Below are 17,237 nucleotides of genomic sequence, written 5' to 3' on the forward strand. Positions count from 1 at the left end.
CTCTGACATACTCACCTTTGGACCTTTCAATCCCTGGAATATTAAAGGAAGAGATGGAGAGAGAGAGAGAGAGAGAGAGAGGAGAAAAAGAGGGTGAAAATGAGGCATTGGTTGAATACACTTGCAGGAGTATTTGAGACGTACTGGTGATTGTTACAAAAGATTGTGGTCATGTACCAGACCACCTGGTTGGCCTTGAGATCTACCATCAGAATTTTCTGTAATTTATTGCTGCTCTCCAAGTATCTTAAGAATTGCTGGTAAATGTCAACATTCACTGAGTTCTGACATTTATTGTCATATGCACATATGTGCATATGCAACACATATACCCGCCTCTCTCTCTCTCTCTCTCTCTCTCTCTCTCTCTCTCTCTCTCTCAAGGAGGATGAGTTACCAGACTTGTAAGATAGGAGGGGCATTCGCTATCCCTAGCCGGACGGCACAAATGTGAAGCTGTTCAACCATGCTTATGTTGCATGGCTCCCAAGGCCAGGGCCAAGGGTAGGCACGACTGGACCCCTGCCAAGGGCCCACACCCCAGCAGGGGCCCACTGACAACAACCCCCTGGAGTTGCTCCTCCTTTTCCCCACTGAATCTTGCTGGTTCACCTGCCTCTCCCTCTGGGCCAGACATTGGTGGTGGGGAGGAGGAGGAGCGGGAGATGCCACAGCCTCCTGGCTCCCTGGCTCTCCGCCTGTCAAGCAAGCAAGTGGGAGCAACGAGGAGAGAAAGGCTGGTGACAATGGCGGTGAGGAGGCAGACTCACTGAGGGAGGAGCGCACAGGGACGTGACCTGGTTCGATCAACTACTGCTGTGTCAAGGAGCTCTCCCAGGTCTTGCATTTCCTGGGTCTGACTGAGTCTGCTTGCAACCTGCAAAAACTCCCAGCCTCTGGTTGCTCCCTGCTCCAGGTCTGTTCCCCACAGACCATGCCAAGCATCCTGCAGCATCTCATCTTGCCCAGAGCAGGACAGCAACCACGTGAACTTGCCAAATTCAATATTTTTATGCCTCCCCCCCTCATTAAGCTCTGGAAAATAAATCTGAAGAAGAATCTGCTGTAGAATACCCCCTTGACACCCCCCCAATAAGAACATAAGCCTTGCTGGAACAGACCAGGGGTCCATCCAGTCCAACATGCTGTTCCCACAGTGGCCAACCAACTGCCCACGGGAAACCACAAGAAGGACAGGAGTGCAACAGCACCTTCCTGCCCATGTTCCCCGTGTATATAGGCACACTGCCTCTGATACTGGAGGTAGCACATAGCCATCAGGACTAGTAGTCATTGATAGCCTTCTCCTCCAGGAATTTGTCTAACCCCCTATGAAAGCCATCCAAATGGGTGGCCATCACCACATCTTGTGGTTGCGAATTCCACAGTTTAACTATGCACTGTGTGAAGAAGTCCTTTCTTTATCTGTCCTGAATCTCCCACCATTCAGCTCCATGGGATGACCCCTTTGGGTTCCAGTAGTATGAATCAGGGAGAAAAATCTGTCTCCCTATCCACATTCTCCACACCAGGCATAATTTTGTACACCTCTATCATGGCTGCTCTCAGTGGCCTTTTTTCCAATCTAAACAATCCCAGCTGTTGTAACCTTCTCTCATCGGGGAGATGCTTCAGCCCCGTGATCATTTTGGTTGCCCCTTTCTGCCCATTTCAGCTTTAGTTAGGAAATCCTGTGTGGGGAAACGTTACGTGGCCACCAAACCACAAACATTCATATGAAAGCATCTAAAGATAAGCTCCATGTAGAGAGACAGAGTGAGCATATTGGTAAGAGCTCCCATATCCTCAAGAGAAGAGGTTTCTGGTGGCAGTGCTAAAAGGTTTCATTTCCATCGGACAAAACAGCAAGTGGTGGAGACTTCAGGCCAAGCTATGCATAATGGCCACATTCGGACATCATGATAAATTACAGTTAATCATGATGGAAATAACTCTAGGCAAACCTAGACTTATTCCCATCACACAATCCCATTCCCTAGACTTAAACCATCGCACAATCCCTCTTCCTCCTCCAGTGCAGCTCAGAGAAGATCAGAAATTTCCACTTCCATTTTCAAATTAAGAGCAGTTTAACATGATGTCCAAAACCTAAATTGCGGTTAATCTTAACTATGGTTTGTAAAAACAAGCCAGCTTCATAAATCATGGTTTGATGTTGGCTTGCTCCAAACAAACCATAGTTAAGATTAACCACAGTTTATCAGTTTTGCATGAGACAACAAGCTGTGCTCAATCAAAAACAGAAGCAAAAGCTTCTGAACTCCGGCTCGCAGTAGCACCAGAGGAAGAGAAGGGAAAGGGGAGTGTGCAAACCTGGCGGGAGGCTAGGCTCATTCCTGTAATGATAAACCATGGTTTAGTATGATGTCTGAACCAGGTTTTGTGATTTTTCCTTCTGACCCTTTTGTAAAAAAAAGCAAAAAGCTACTGCAGAAGGCAGTGGACTGGGATTGGAAAGTCTTCCCCTGTATCTTCCACCGCCAACCCATGGGCAGGAAAGCACTTTGGGCATGGCCATGTCACCAATGTTTTCAATTACCTGGATCTGAATACAGCCCTAAGAGAGGAAGAAGCACTCACCATTTCGCCATGACTGCCTTTGTCTCCTTTGGGGCCCTGTGTGAATGGGGAAAATTGCATACATGGGCATGTTATACTTCAATCCAAAAAGTTACATGTTCCAAAATGATGTGGCACCAAGAGGTTACATACACGTGTGAATCAGCTCTCAGAGAGTGAAATGCAGGGTGTGGGTTGCTTAACTGAATGGAAACCCCCCCCCCCAATATGGAAAATTAGCGCAACCAGCAGAAGGGTTCTAGCCTGGCTTTACCTACCTCTTAAGACATTTGTTTTCTGTGCACAGGGAATTATGCACAGAGGGAAACCCTGCATATCATTTTCTATGTCGAGATTTTCTATGTCGAGCATTTTTATTTATTTATTTGTTCCATTTATATCCCACCTTTTCCTCCAAGGAGCCCAAGGCAGTCTACAAGCCCTTCTCCTCTCTATTTCATCCTCACAACAACCCTGTGAAGTTCATGGCTGAGTGGGGACTAGAACCCAGGTCTCCCGAATCCCAGTCTAACACTCTAACCACTACACCACACAGGCTCTCTATACCACACCAGCTCTCAAACGGCCACATCTGGATTTTGAAATGGTGCTTTCGCAAAATTATACACATATATCTGTGATATGGAACATGCTTATAGCTGCAAAAAATCCTTATCACGACTAAAGGGAAGAATGAAGAAGGTCTTGACCTTAATCCTAATTCTGATCAGAGATCTCCCCCGCATGAGAAGAACTTGGGGCGAGCCGGTCATGGCGGCATCGGGATAGCCCACAGAAGACATCAGAGGGGCCATGCAGACCACCTGCAAGTGGAGGAGGCCACCCAATGGGCAGGGCCTGGAGGAGGACCAACCTGTGCCCCACAGCTGCCAAAAATGGAGGTCTGGCAGTACCATCTCTGAGCGAAAATAGTATTTGGCATAGAATGTTAACGCATAAGATCTCATATTATTAAAAAATATATACAGGCAGATCGAGTTACAAAGAAGGATTCTTTTGTCAAGAATTGACTGTCTTCCCCCTTTGCAACCAACGCTACAGAGATTCAATGCTTCAAGCAATTATGACTGTATTATGCTAAAGACAAGCCTTTCTACAATGTAGATTTAAGGAAGCTCTCAGACTGCCTCAGGCTCTGAATGACTAATCTGAGATCTCGAATTAGGGAAGACGACCCGGAGGGTAGCGAAGTTGCTGACAGTTTGCCCGTGAACACTCAGGGCCAAACTTGCCTCGCCGCAGTGATGCCCCTCCCTTAGGGCAGCTCCCATCTATGTTGGCTTCCAAGAGTGGCTATCGTGGCGAAGCATCTTAGCCCCGTTCTTAACTCCTCCCATTTCAACTTGCAATGCTCTCTAGCATCTCTCAAGTCGCGCCCCTCCTCCGCCGCCACCTCCTCCTCCTTGGGAACTTGAGTTCTCACAGTGGAAGGAGGAGGGCAGCAACTCGGCCTGGGCCATCTGTTTGTCAAGACCTTGGGAAGAATATCTCCCAGCGCCTTGGGGCTCTGCAGAAAGTTCCTCCCCTGGGCTCTGATCTAGCTGTTCCAACTCTGATTCAGAATCAGAGTCGTCAGACATTTCAAGGGGCTTGGTCTCATCCTTGACATCTTTAGATCAATGGGACAGATTTATTGGTATTGGAGACGAAAGCATAATTACTGGGATACAGGGAAAGAGGTCTGAGAAGTTGCTTAACACTTATAATGGATCATAATGCATGTTTGATTGGCCAAAAATGTAAGAGAAGTACTGAATTGAGAAAGCACAATTATTGGTTGTATTTAGTCTTTCGGAATTGTATTTGCTTTTGTGTGAAGTGATATTGTCAATAAAATATTTTGTTATCCCCAAAAAGAAAAAAGAGAGAGGGCGGGGAATTGGGAACTGCACACAGAGGAGCTGTAAGTAAGTTCCCTGATGGGAAACAAGCGAGGATGCCACGGAAGTGGTGTGTCACCAAAGATGAATCCAGTGAAGATGATGATCTTGGAGATATAGGAAGAACTGATATAGAGATACCCATACTTATGCCGATATTCCCAACCCAAGCTCAAATGAGCAAGATGGGCACTTACAGGGCTTCCTGTTGGACCCAGAAATCCAGGCGGGCCAATAACGCCTTCCTTCCCCTACAGAGAACAATGGCATTAGTTCATTAAACTGCCAGTACATCCTATTGCCAAGGCTGACAAATAATTCCTTCTCTCATTCCCTCCACACAACAACCCCCTGGAAGTCACCCAGTTTTTGTCCCCATTTTACAGACAGGTTAAGATGGGGCCAAGTAGCAGGAACAATATACCCAAGATAGCCAAGACAATGCTGGCATGTACAGCGCTGAATCTACTTGCAGGGTAGTGGACGCAGTGGCAGAACTGCTTGGCATGGGACTGCAGACCAAAGAACTAGAAGGAGTTGGGGATGTGAAAGTGGACATGCCGCAACTGGCTGCTGCAATGATGACTGTGAGAGGATAGCTCAGTTGTACCTCGTAAGGTGCTAAACTGGGAAATGCCAGGGAGATGGAAGGACCAGACCCAAACAATTGCAGTTAACAGACAGGAAGCCACATACCATACTGACCAATCAGCTTAAAGAACATAGGGCCCAGGTCCTGAATGGGATCTCTGGGCTGCACTCAGGTCCAAAAATCGCCAAGGCCAAATGTCAGTGGTGTTCCTATCCTCCGTCTCTTCCTCTTACTCTCTGGATTATGCAGCTACTCTTTTTACATCAGCCCCCTCTTACCCTTTGCCCCGGGCTTCCTTGCATTCCTTGGCTGGCTTCAGTGATCAGCTATGTACAAGTGGGCACTCATGCCTCTGAGAGACACACTTTGGCACAAATCTCTTTCTCTTATCGGTATAAATGTATGCTCTCTTCTTCTTTTTCCCCAGCTCTTTCTCATGCTGGACAGTTTTACTTTTCTTTTCTAATCCAGACTTACTCATCCTCTAAAAATACCGTTTTTCTCTACCCCGATTTATCTTCCATGCCCAAGCCTTCTCCTCCTTTCCTTGTTCAGGTCTTTACCCAGTTCTTACCACCCAAGTTTCTTCCGTTCGTGCTTCTTCTTCCTTCTCCTCTTGCAGGTTCTCCCTATTTACAAACTTTCTTTCTAAGGGTGAAACCCTATGCATGTTGAAACAGAAAGAAGCCCTACAATTCCAAGCATCCCCAAGCATGCCAAGCATAACTGGCTGAGGGATGCTGGGAATTGTACGGCTTCTTTCTTTCTAAATATGCATAGGGTTGCACCCAAAATTTCTCTTTCCAAACTACCCTCTCTCCTTTCTCTCTTGCTCTCATTCCCTGTTACTTTCTGATCTCCATCACCCTTGCTATCTTATCTGGTTTACTTCGTATACCTTTAATCTTACATTCTTTTCTGGTTCTTTTTCTTCCTGCTTTAAATCTGCCATTGAGTCTCCAATTCATTTTGTAAAGCCTCTTTCTTTTGCTAATTATTGTGCCATCTCTTTGCTTTCTTCTCTAAAGTTATCGAAGGTGTCATCCCGTTTCATGCCCTTCAGTTTCTCTCCATAATTCCTAACAATCAGGCTTTCAGTCTGATAATTCAACTGCAAGTTCTGTAATCCAGATTACGAATTATCTTCCCCCTTCCTCCATTTCCCCTCATGGGTCTTTTTCTGCTTTTGACACTGTGGGGGCACTTCCAGAGGAAGCTCTTATCGTGCAATCATGCTGCCTCATTCAAATAATTTTACGGGGTATCCAGACGTATTTGACTTCAGTTTGTAGCCCTCTGGGGTTTTCTCACCGTTTCTTCCATCTTTTTTCTTACCAGAATAAAACCCATTAAGGAGGAAAAAATGGAATGCCTTTTCTGATTGGTAGCGCTAGGAGGTCTCTGCCTGGAAAAACCTTGAATCATACTCTCCTTTCTTCTTAATACTTTCCAGTTTTTTTCTGGTTCTGATGGTTTATTCCTTCTTTCATATTTTCTTTTAATGGCTCTCTTCTCCCACACTATCAGTTGGTGTTCCCTTCTTCCTTCCTTATATATTTTCCCTCTTGGCTTATTCTTCATTCTGGTGGTTCCCCTATACTATTTCTGTCCTGATGACTTTCAGTGCTTGCACTGTTTATTCTTGTAAAATCTCAGCATCATCTTTGATTCCTCTCTTTCTTTCTCCCCAGGCAGCCACCCAGTTGCTAAATCTTGTCGCTTTCATCTACATAACTGTCATGCATCAATGATGCTCTGATCTGTGTGTGGAGGGGAGACCAGGCAAAATTGTGTGACCCACTCCTTTCTGTCCTTCCTGTGACCTTTCCGCTGCAACCAAGTGGAAATCTTTGTTTTCCCTCGCTGCCTCCACAAAACAGCTTAAAAATCTTCTGGGTCTCCTGTAAACACTTTTCTGTGGTGCGGGATTGGATATTAGGCGGGGGGTGGGAAACACATCAAGAAAAAAAGACCACAAATTTTTAAACAACAAAATTTAGAAGTTCTTCTCCAGGTTTCAGCTCCCTCTCAGGCAGCTCATTGACTTCATTTCCTTCCTTCCTTCCAACCATTCTCTAACTGTCTTTTTGGCATCAGGCTTTTATATTTTAAAGATAGTCTGTTCTCTTGTAACTCTGACCAATCAGGAGGGTTCACCTTTGTCCTAATTTCCTCTCCGCTGGGTCCCTGTGTCCTTCCTCTGACCTTCTTCCCAAATACATCCCTTTCCCTTTAGAGCAGACTCCGCGGCACCACAATCAAAACAAAACCCATTTGCAAAGAACTAATCTTTCTCAACCTTTTGTTGAACCTCCTGCCCAGTTCTTTACCTTCTCTACTTTTGTAGACACTCATGGAGCCATCTACCCTCCTGCGGCTACCTGTAATCTTTTACAGAACATCTGGCATTTTTGTTTTACACTGACGCAGCACACACAGAGAAAAAAGAGTCAACCCCGTGATATCCAAAAAGCTATATAAGAAATTAGAAGATAGTTGTGTTCCTTCACAGTAACTTCTCTACAAATACTCTCTTTTCTCCCTCATGAAGCAATTAAAACTTTTTGTTCACTCTCTTTCTTACATGCTGGCTCTTGCCAGCGCTCTTGCTTGGGCATCCTGCCTCTTCTCTCAGACCTTTTTCCTTGGCCTTGAAATTATCCAATTTACCTAATCTGTTCTGCTCATTGAACATGTTATTGCTCTTCTATTGCTCCCATGGAGAGAGTCAAGACTGTAGTTCTACAGTCTTGACTCTCTCCATGCCCCTTTGAGCTCTCTTCCCTCTTCTGGCCTCCTTGCCCTCTGCAAACTTTAAATTACATCCTCCAGTCCCTGACTGATCCTGTTGCCCCTTGCTTCCTCTCTTTGAACTCTTATTTTTATTTATTCTATTATTACATTTATATCCCACCTTTCTCCTCTTGCAAGGAACCAAAGGAGGCTTACATGGTCCATTTCATCCTCACAACAACCCTATGAGGGAGGTTAAGCTGAGAGTCAGTGACTGGCCATGGTCTCCCAGTGAGCTTCATGGACAAGTGGGGACCTGAACCCAGGTCTCCCCAGTCCCAGCCCAACTCTAACCATTACACCACACTGGTTTTAGTGTCTGGCATCCATCTCGCTCCTTCTGTTGGCATATTTAAATATTTTATAAGAGCTCACCTCTTCATGCCGATATTTGACAGATCTCACAAATACACCTTTCCCCCCTGCATTTCCCTTCCCTTGTGTGTCTTGGATCTTATTCTGCTTGTAACCTTAAGGGCACACCCTATTTCTAGCAATGTTTAAGAATTTTGTTTCGTTTGAAAATGCCCCATTTGCAAACACAAACACAAACTCAAGTGCACGTTCTCCAGAAATATTTGCAAATTCCTGAACCTTGCATTTGCAAAATGTGCACTTCAAAAATGCACACGTGAAGAAATGCACATTTGTAAAAATGCACACTTGTAAAAATGCAGAGATCCAAATTTTCATGCTTTAGTCAATGGGGGGGGAAGTGCGCACTTCTGAAAAATGCGCACTTTTCCCGTTCAAAAGGCGCACTTTTCCCATTTCAATGAACTGACAAAAGTTGCAAATGAGAACAAGATGAGCTAAACTGAGCTTTGAAGTGAAGTTCGGAGAATTTCGGCAAGCTCAGACATCCCTGGTTCTCCCATCCTTACCTGTCTCTTATTTCTGCATTATGTAGAACATCAAGTTGTGCTCTCGAAATAATTAATAACAACTACGATTATTGCCGCTAATAAAAAAGACAGACAAGAAAGGAGACCATGATTGGGAAAGGAATAAGATTTCTAAAACTTACCATGAGCCCCTGTGGGCCTTTGGGGCCCTGGATTCCTTTGAACCCAAGATCTCCAGGAGGTCCCTGTGGATATAAGCATTGGGTGTGAATTCCGGAAAGAACCCCCACCCCCCACGGCACAGTATTCTTCTCTGCAACAGGGATATGGGCTCATCACCTTTTTTGTGAATAAGGAGATTTATATCGTATAATATTATATGATTACTTATTAGATTTACATAGAATCATAGAATCATAGAAGAGTAGGGTTGGAAGGGGCCTACAAGGCCATCGAGTCTAACCCCCTGCTCAATGCAGGAATCCAAGTCAGAGCATCCCTGACAGGTGGCTGTCCAGCTTCATAGAATCATAGAAGAGTAGGGTTGGAAGGGGCCTACAAGGCCATCGAGTCCAACCCCCTGCTCATTGCAGGAATCCGAGTCAGAGCATCCCTGACAGGTGGCTGTCCAGCTTCATAGAATCATAGAAGAGTAGGGTTGGAAGGGGCCTATAAGACCATTGAGTCCAACTCCCTGCTCAATGCAGGAATCTGAGTCAAAGCATCCCTGACAGATGGCTGTCCAGCTTCATAGAATCATAGAAGAGTAGGGTTGGAAGGGGCCTACAAGGCCATCGAGTCCAACCCCCTGCTCAATGCAGGAATCCAAGTCAGAGCATCCCTGACAGGTGGCTGTCCAGCCTCGTCTTGAACGCCTCCAGTGTTCAAGATGAGGAACATCCAGCCTTTCTTCTAAAATAGCGCTCAAGACAGCTAACATGAAATTACCAACAAATCTTGATGAAGTTGTGAATAAAACATTAAAAGTCATAAATTAGAAACATATCCAATAAAAACACATGCAGTGAAACACAAAGAAAAAGATAAATAAAAGCACACTAGTAAGAAAGAAAGAATAGCCAGGGCCGGCCCTACCATTAGGCAGAATGAGGCAGTTGCCTCAGGCGGCAGATGCTGGGAGGTGGCCGTATGGTGTCGGACGGAAGTAGCCCTCCCTGTGCCCCTTAAGCTAATCTGGTGCCTTCAGGCATAGTAGACGATCCTGTCCCGCTGCTAGTGTCAAAGAAAGATTCAGCTACCCGTCCAGTCAACTTTTATACATGGAACGAGAAGGGGGCGCCATCTTGTTCTTCGCCTCAAGCAGAAAAATGTCTCAGGCCAGCCCTGATAACAGCAGCAGCCAGATTAAAAATCCAGTTGAGCAGCAAAGCAGCTTAGATGGAAAAAGCCTGCCTGAATCAAAATGCTTGTGCTTTCTGGCAGAAGGAGATAGAGCTCCCCTTGGTAGGGAGCACCACTGCCTGGGAGCAGCCACAGAGAAGGCCCTCTCTCAAGTTCCCACCAAATGTGCCTCTGATAGTGGCGGGACAGAGAGACGACCCTCACCCGAGGATCTTAAAACCCAGGCAGGCTGGTATAGGAGAATGGGGTCTTTCAAACAACTTGGTCTCAAGCCGTATGTTTAAAAAATAACAGCCCCAACCTTCGTTGCTCTCTCCCCCTCTGAAGAGGACACCTTTGTGAGAGAGCTTTCAGAAACGCAGCATTCACAGTAGCGTTATACTGTGTTTCTACACAAGCCTTCTCAAAGCAGTTCACATTCTTAAAAAGTGAAAGCAATTACAACAGTATAAAAATTAAAAATGTGCAAAGGCAAACAAGAAGCAACTGCCACCGCCATCAGCTTAGGAACCTAAACTGATGGCCGAATACAAGCTTTGATCTGTCACTGAAAGGAAGGGCATGAGGTTGACAAATGGACCTCTGGGGTCACCACAGAGAAAGCCCTGCTTCTCGTTCATGACAATCTAGCATCACAGCAAAGTGTTACCTAGAGCAGGGCATCACTGCTTGATCTTAAATTTTGGGGAGACTCATATGGGAGATGGCACTCCTGGAGATATCCAGGACCCAAATCATTTGAGGGCTTTAAAGGTACAAAAATTAGACATATTAAAAAATGGTGGCAGCCTGACTCAAGAGGAACGTTTTGGGTGGCACTTCAGAACTGTGGAGTCTTCTGCCCACCTCCAGACACCCATCAAACCCACCCCCGCAACAGGGGCCAGCCAGGTGGGCGGTTGCATGGGTGAATCAGGACTTTGGGAAGTGCTGGAAAACCTCTGGGAAGGGGTACTAGCTTGTAATGGCTGGGCTGATACCAGAGATAATGAACAGTCCTATCTCTTTCAATTTTATTTGGATATTTAATGGATTTATTGTAATGGACTGATTGCTCCCTCACCAGCCCCCCCTACAAGTCTCTGACAGAGGGTGGTAAGAAATCTAAATGACCAATATATGAATAAAGTCCTGGGTTGTACCCAGATTTCAAACGCACTTGGGGGAGTTATATACACAACGACTGCAGGCGTAGAGTTTTATTATGTCCTCCAGCCACAAGCAACGTGGGTCTTTTCTGGAGTCTGTCGGTATCCACAACTTCAAGAATTCCCGAACAGCATCTAAAAAAACCTAATTATTTGCCACTCTCTTCCAAGAACATAAAAAAGCGTATCTGTTCCCAGTAACTAGCCTGCCTTGGGGGATTTTTAAACATTACTCAGCCAGGCAGAAGTCACTGCTTTTTTGAGTGAGTCCTCCTCAGCTGGGGGAAAACATTTAAATGAGCCAGTCACACGGACAGGGGCCGATTGTATGGGTCTTTCCCATGGACTAGGAGGCATGGCAATTCCATGATCAGGACCGGTGAAGTTGCCCCCCACCCAGGTGGATGGGTCATGTCACTGTTACCCAGATGTACGGCAGCTGGTTGCATGAAGGATGCTGTTTCATAGCTAAGGACACATTTAAAGAGCCCGTCTGTCAAAGTGTCAGCTTTAGTGACAAGTTATTTACACGCACAGTGATCTCACCTTTGGCCCAAACAGCCCGGCTATCCCTGGAAATCCTGATTCACCAAAGTCTCCCTGGAAGTTAATAATATTTTTTTTTACAAAAAAAAAAAAGATGAAAGAAAGTGTTTAGTTTACACCGCCAAGCACTGCAAAACTCGTCACAGTCCATGAGTTGGAAGGGTAACACAAGAGCATCCATGAGCCAAGCCGTGTTCAACGGGGAGGAAGTGATTTTGTAAAGAGAATCGAAATCCATCTGTTTTTTTGGCCCAACAGCTTCTCTGCAAATTTTGTAAGAGGGGGCGGAGAGGAGCATAAGAAGCTTGCTGGATTACATCAATGTATCCATCTGTTCCAGCATCCTGTTCTCTATAGTGGCCGATCAGATGATTCAGGGAAGCCTTTGAGTAGGGCATGAAGACAATAGCCTGACCCCTCTGATTGCCCCCAGCAACTGGCATTTAGAGGTACACTGCTTCCGAACCTGGAGGTTCTACTAAGCAATTTAGCCTGTTTTGGGGACAGGGCAGGGGTGGCAGCAGAGAATGCTTGGCTTTAGAGTCACATTTCCTGCAGTTTGCACTACATAAAGTATTCAGACCTGTAGCCTTCCAGATCAAGTTATTTTCCCCCCTTCAACATGCAATGGATTTGGGGACCCCCATGCAGTATTAAACAAGGAGTCCAAGGCATGGAGCATGCTGCGAAAAACTTGTTTGTCCTGCACATGGGGTTACAGAGTCCGTTGTGTGCTGGACCTCTTCAAACTAGGACTGAGCTGAAAGTTTCACCTTACATTTATGGGAAAGGAGGGGTGGGATGAAATTATAGACTTCCAAATGGGGCTACTTTGCCAGTTTGGGGGGAGGGGACAACAAAATTCAGCACCAGGTTAGAATCATAGAATCACGGAACAGTAGGGTTGGAAGGGACCTACAAGACCATCGAGTCCAACCCCCTGCTCAGTGCAGGAATCCAAGTCAGAGCATCCCTAACAGGTGGCTGTCCAGCTTCGTCTTGAATGCCTCCAGCGTTGGGGACCCCACCACCTCCCTAGGGAATGGGTTCCATGGTCATATGGCTCTAACAGTCAGGAAGTTTTTCCTGATGTTCTGCTGGAATCTGGCTTCCTATCACTTGAGCCCATGATTCTGTGTCCTGCACTCTGGGATGATGGAGAAGAGATCCTGGCCTTCCTCTCTGTGACAGCCTTTCGAGTACTTGAAGAGCGCTATCCTATCTCCCCTCAGTCTTCTCTTCTCAAGGCTAAATATGCCCAGTTCTTTCAGTATCTCCTCATAGGGCTTTGTTTCCAGTCCCCTGATCATCTTTGTTGCCCTCCTCTGAACCCTCTCGTTTGTCTGCATCCTTCTTCAAGTGTGGTGCCCAGAACTGGACACAGCACTCCAGATGAGGCCTAACCAGTGCTGAGTAGAGGAGAACTAGTACTTCCTGGGATTTGGAAGCTATGCTTCTAGGTTCAGGTAGGGCTTACCATGAGCAGCGAAAGTCTCCTCTTTCTATCTTTTTTGCTGCTGTCAGGCTGTGGCAACAACAGCAAAGCTCCTTTCTCAGTAGCCTGGCCGCCATTTTGTTTTCCCCATAATGCCCCAGACAAAGCACCATTCCAGAACACTGGGGAAGGGTGTGGGGGATGCTATTTTTAGCTGCCATCCTGCCCCCCCCCCCCGGCAACACAGCATGCCAGAATGACGCTAAATCCATGGCACTCTGGGAGGAAACAAAATGGCAGCCAAGCTGTCAAGAAAGAAACCCAGCTGCTGGTGCTACCTGCGATGGTGGCAAAAAGGTTTTCTTTTAAAAAATGCTGAAAGAAGCTGCTGCTGACACGGCTAAGGGCGGGCTTTTCTAAACCTGGCAGAAAATTTCACTTGGCCCTGAAAATATCAGTGAAACTCCCCCTTCACCTAATCAAATGATGGGGTGGGGGCGGATTTCGCAACAGTCCTACAGAGTTCAGACAGTCTAATTCCATTTGATTCCTTTTCTGATCACAAGGCAATGACAAAACTAGTCAACTCCCCCCAGCTCTGGATTGTGAATTTCCCCTGCACCGTTCACATCTGTGCTCGGAAAGGATGGACACATTAAGGATGGACACGACAGAAAGTTCCAAGCGAAAAACACACCCTAAATTTTATATCCGCAGGACACACTTTTACATCTCCTGACCTTTGCACAAGGAATGGGAAAGCCGGCTGGAACATTTTGGGGAGAAACAGGGGCCAAAATGACCCTCGGTGAGTCACAGAAATATATTCGATGGAAACAACCCTTTTATGGCCTTCAGCCTCAGCTGCGATATTCCGAAGGGGCTTGTTCGGCCTGGTTGTAAATGACTCAAATGCCGGGGTTTCCACCACTTCGGTCGGTCGCAAGGCCCGTTCCAAAGTCCTAACATCCCTTGGCGTTTGGGAAACTTTTCCTGCCATGTTCATGAGACATGTTTTGGCAAGGCCAGGCCCTGTTTGGAAGCTAAGAAGTGTGAGTGGCTTTCTAAGGCTCCATAAAGGAGAGGAATTAAAGTAGCAAAGCTTAAAAAAGTAAGCATGGTGTACATTTTTACTCCAGGTGTAATTTTTCAAATGTTTAAAAGACATTTAAAGAAAATTTTAAATAATTTTTTTTTTAAATAAAAGGAAATAATTCCAAAGCGGTAGCCATGTTAAGTCTGTTGCATCCAAAAGAACAGAGTCTTTTGGTACCTGAAACACTTTTTAAAATTATTACTAGAGTCCGCTTCATCAGATGCATATAGTGTTGTCCTTAGTTGGCAGGTATGGGTGTAAAGCGGGGATAGGAAAACTGGTGCCCTCCAGATGTTGTTGGACTACAACCCCCATCAGCCCCAGCCAGCATGGCCAATAGCCAGGGATTATGGGAGCTGATGTTCAAAACATCCCAAGGGCACCAGGGTGCCTACTCCTGGTGTAAAGAAAAAAAATTGAAGGGGTGAGGTCAGAGAGAAAGGAAATGTGAAAAATACAGACTGTGTCACGGTTAGGTCCAAGATTAAATATCTGTAAAATTGTTACAGTGGCTGTTGACGAAGCAGTGTGGATGACGACAAATATCCTGGCATTAAGAGGCGAATCAACACCCATTCTCTTGATTCAGGCTACAGGTGGTAGAAATGAATGGTTGATAACCAGTAATCAAGTTGTTCCACACTTAGAATTAGAACTAAACCATTTGATAACTTAAAATTCAAAGACTTCAAGGGCTTCTTTGAGGGTTCTACTCTTAAAGGCAATCTAAACTTCATTTTCAGTCAAATAACATAAAATAAAATAAATGTAAATAAACCCAGGATGAAATTGTTCTTGCTGTGAGATCCAAATGACCCATTCAGAGCTCCTGTGTGCTAGAGCACATCCTGAATTGCACCCCTTCAAACTGAAGGTTGTGGAGCTGGATGTTAGAACATTGTTCTATGTCAGAAATATCAAGCTCCTAGCATGTAGAAAACCATAGGTCAAGCCTATGTCAAGCCATAGGTCAAGCCTAGGTTAGAACAAGGGTGGGCAACTTCTGGCCCTCCATATGTTCTTGGCCTACAAGTCCCATCAGCCCTAGTAGCCAATAGTGAGAGATGATGGGAGTTGGAGTCCAGCAACTGTTGGAAGGGCACACGTTGCCTGCCCCTGAGTTTGTGTCTTTCTCCGGGAGCTAGAAAAAGTGCCAGTGAGTTTCACACCCCTCCCCTCAAATTCGCCCTCCCCCAGCTGAAATGCCACCCCCTCCCCATTTCACAGACTGTAAATGGGGCTACGAAGAGGGGAGGCTTTTCAGTCAATCCTACTGAGACACACATTTCCTGCCTCAGAAATATGAATCCTGTAGAATCGTAACACTTGTCTGAAATACGAGGTGAAAAGTACACCCCACAAATTCCTCTCTAGCATGGCTGTTTGGGAAATACCTCCACTTATTCTGAGCCAATCCAATTTCAGCCAGGGGGCAGGGGGTAGGTGAGGGTCTCATCCACCGCTATCAATAACAATCACCTATTTTGCAAGGCCAGTTGACATAGTATGTGTTAAAAAGCTTGAGGCTGCAATCCTATTCCCATCTCCCTGGACGTAAGCCCTGCTGAGCTCAAAGGGATCTGTTTTTGAGCAGATGTGGATAGGATAAGGGTGCTCAATACATGCTAAATATTGCTGCCACCACCATCGCCATTACTTCAACAGTTGTTTTTTAAATTGATAGAACATTTATGTCCTGCCTTTCCTCCAATGGGCTCAATGTGGAGTGCATGGTTCTCTCCCCCCTATATTTATCCTCACAACAACCCTGTGAGGTAGGTTAGGGAGGGAGAGAGAGGGGGGAATCTGGTTCGAGGTCACCCTGCAAACTTCCAAGCTGAGTGGGGATTTGAACCCTCTCCTCCCCAGTGCTAGTCCAACACCCTAACCCAATGGCCACATTCCTTTGAGGGTAATTTGTTGGGGGTTGCATTCCAGCAGTGGGCAGGTCCACCACTTTTCTCTCTCTTTTTCTGCCATTGCCTTCTCTCACCCTTTCTCTCTCTTTCTCTTTCTACCACCCACTCTCTTTTTCTTTCTGCCACCCCTTTCCTCTCTCTCGCTCTCTCCTACCCTGTTCTCGCTCTTGCTGGTTTTGCCACTCCTTCTTCCTGTTCTCTCTCTTTCTGCCACCCCTTTCCTCTCTCTCGCTCTCTCCTACCCTGTTCTCGCTCTTGCTGGTTTTGCCACTCCCTCTTCCTGTTCTCTCTCTTCCTGACACCCCTTTCTCTCTCTCTCTCTCTCTCTCTCTTCCTCCCGACTCACCAGGCTGCTGGCAGGGTGTGTGTGTGAACTGTTCCCTTGCAGAAGGCTTGTGTCCCCCCCACTTCCATCATCCTGTCCATTTCACTTCCCCCCCCACAGTATTTCCTTCCTGCCCTCCCTCTCTCCCTCTGAGCTCCTCCCACATGCCGCAGGTTGCCTACTGCAGCTCTAACCATCCTGCTTCTCAACTGTCATGTTTCTTTTCTGGTCCAAGAGGAATCTTAAGCAAAACAACCCATCTACTCACCAGCTGTCCCTTTGGTCCCAGCTCACCAGGGCTTCCAGGAAGACCCATCCCACCTTGGGGGCCTCGTTTTCCCAAGGGGCCAGCCTGTCCAGAGAATCCCCTTTCTCCCTGCAAGTAAGGGGCGGGGGGGAGACAAAGACTGCCAGTTTCATTCAATGGAAAACTCAGCAAAACGTGCTATCTTTAGGCTGCAACAGCAGAGGCAGTTCAGTTCCGTTCCGGTGGCCCAGCATGACACACATCTGCAGACACAGGAGAGGTTTTGTGTGATGGGGGAATGCCCTGGGTGAGTTGCTGGAAGAATCTCATGGGTTCAGGCATTGCAGAGTGGAATCCAGCGGCTACCAAGGACAACTCGGTACCAACTTGCAAATGAAAGCACAACAACAACAAAAGTGGAATCTCTCCGCCCCTGCCAGACCCTTGA

At 46.3% G+C, this 17,237-nt stretch overlaps 1 protein-coding gene across 1 annotated transcript in view; it reads right to left on the bottom strand.

Moving 5' to 3' along the window:
• The window catches only part of LOC146335737 (uncharacterized), a 352,825-nt gene that overhangs the window by 21,564 nt on the left and 314,024 nt on the right, over positions 1 to 17,237 (bottom strand). The window contains exons 48-53 of the mRNA XM_084820776.1: positions 16,811 to 16,918; positions 11,768 to 11,821; positions 8,894 to 8,956; positions 4,679 to 4,732; positions 2,602 to 2,637; positions 16 to 33 (exon numbers count right to left, since the gene is read on the bottom strand). Coding sequence (XP_084676902.1) covers positions 16 to 33; positions 2,602 to 2,637; positions 4,679 to 4,732; positions 8,894 to 8,956; positions 11,768 to 11,821; positions 16,811 to 16,918 — 333 coding nt within the window. The remainder of the gene's footprint in view (positions 1 to 15; positions 34 to 2,601; positions 2,638 to 4,678; positions 4,733 to 8,893; positions 8,957 to 11,767; positions 11,822 to 16,810; positions 16,919 to 17,237) is intronic.

Source organism: Heloderma suspectum, chromosome 14 (genome assembly GCF_057233095.1).
Source record: "Heloderma suspectum isolate Gila_16-S chromosome 14, 16-S_ref, whole genome shotgun sequence".
In the NCBI taxonomy this organism is placed as follows: domain Eukaryota; kingdom Metazoa; phylum Chordata; class Lepidosauria; order Squamata; family Helodermatidae; genus Heloderma; species Heloderma suspectum.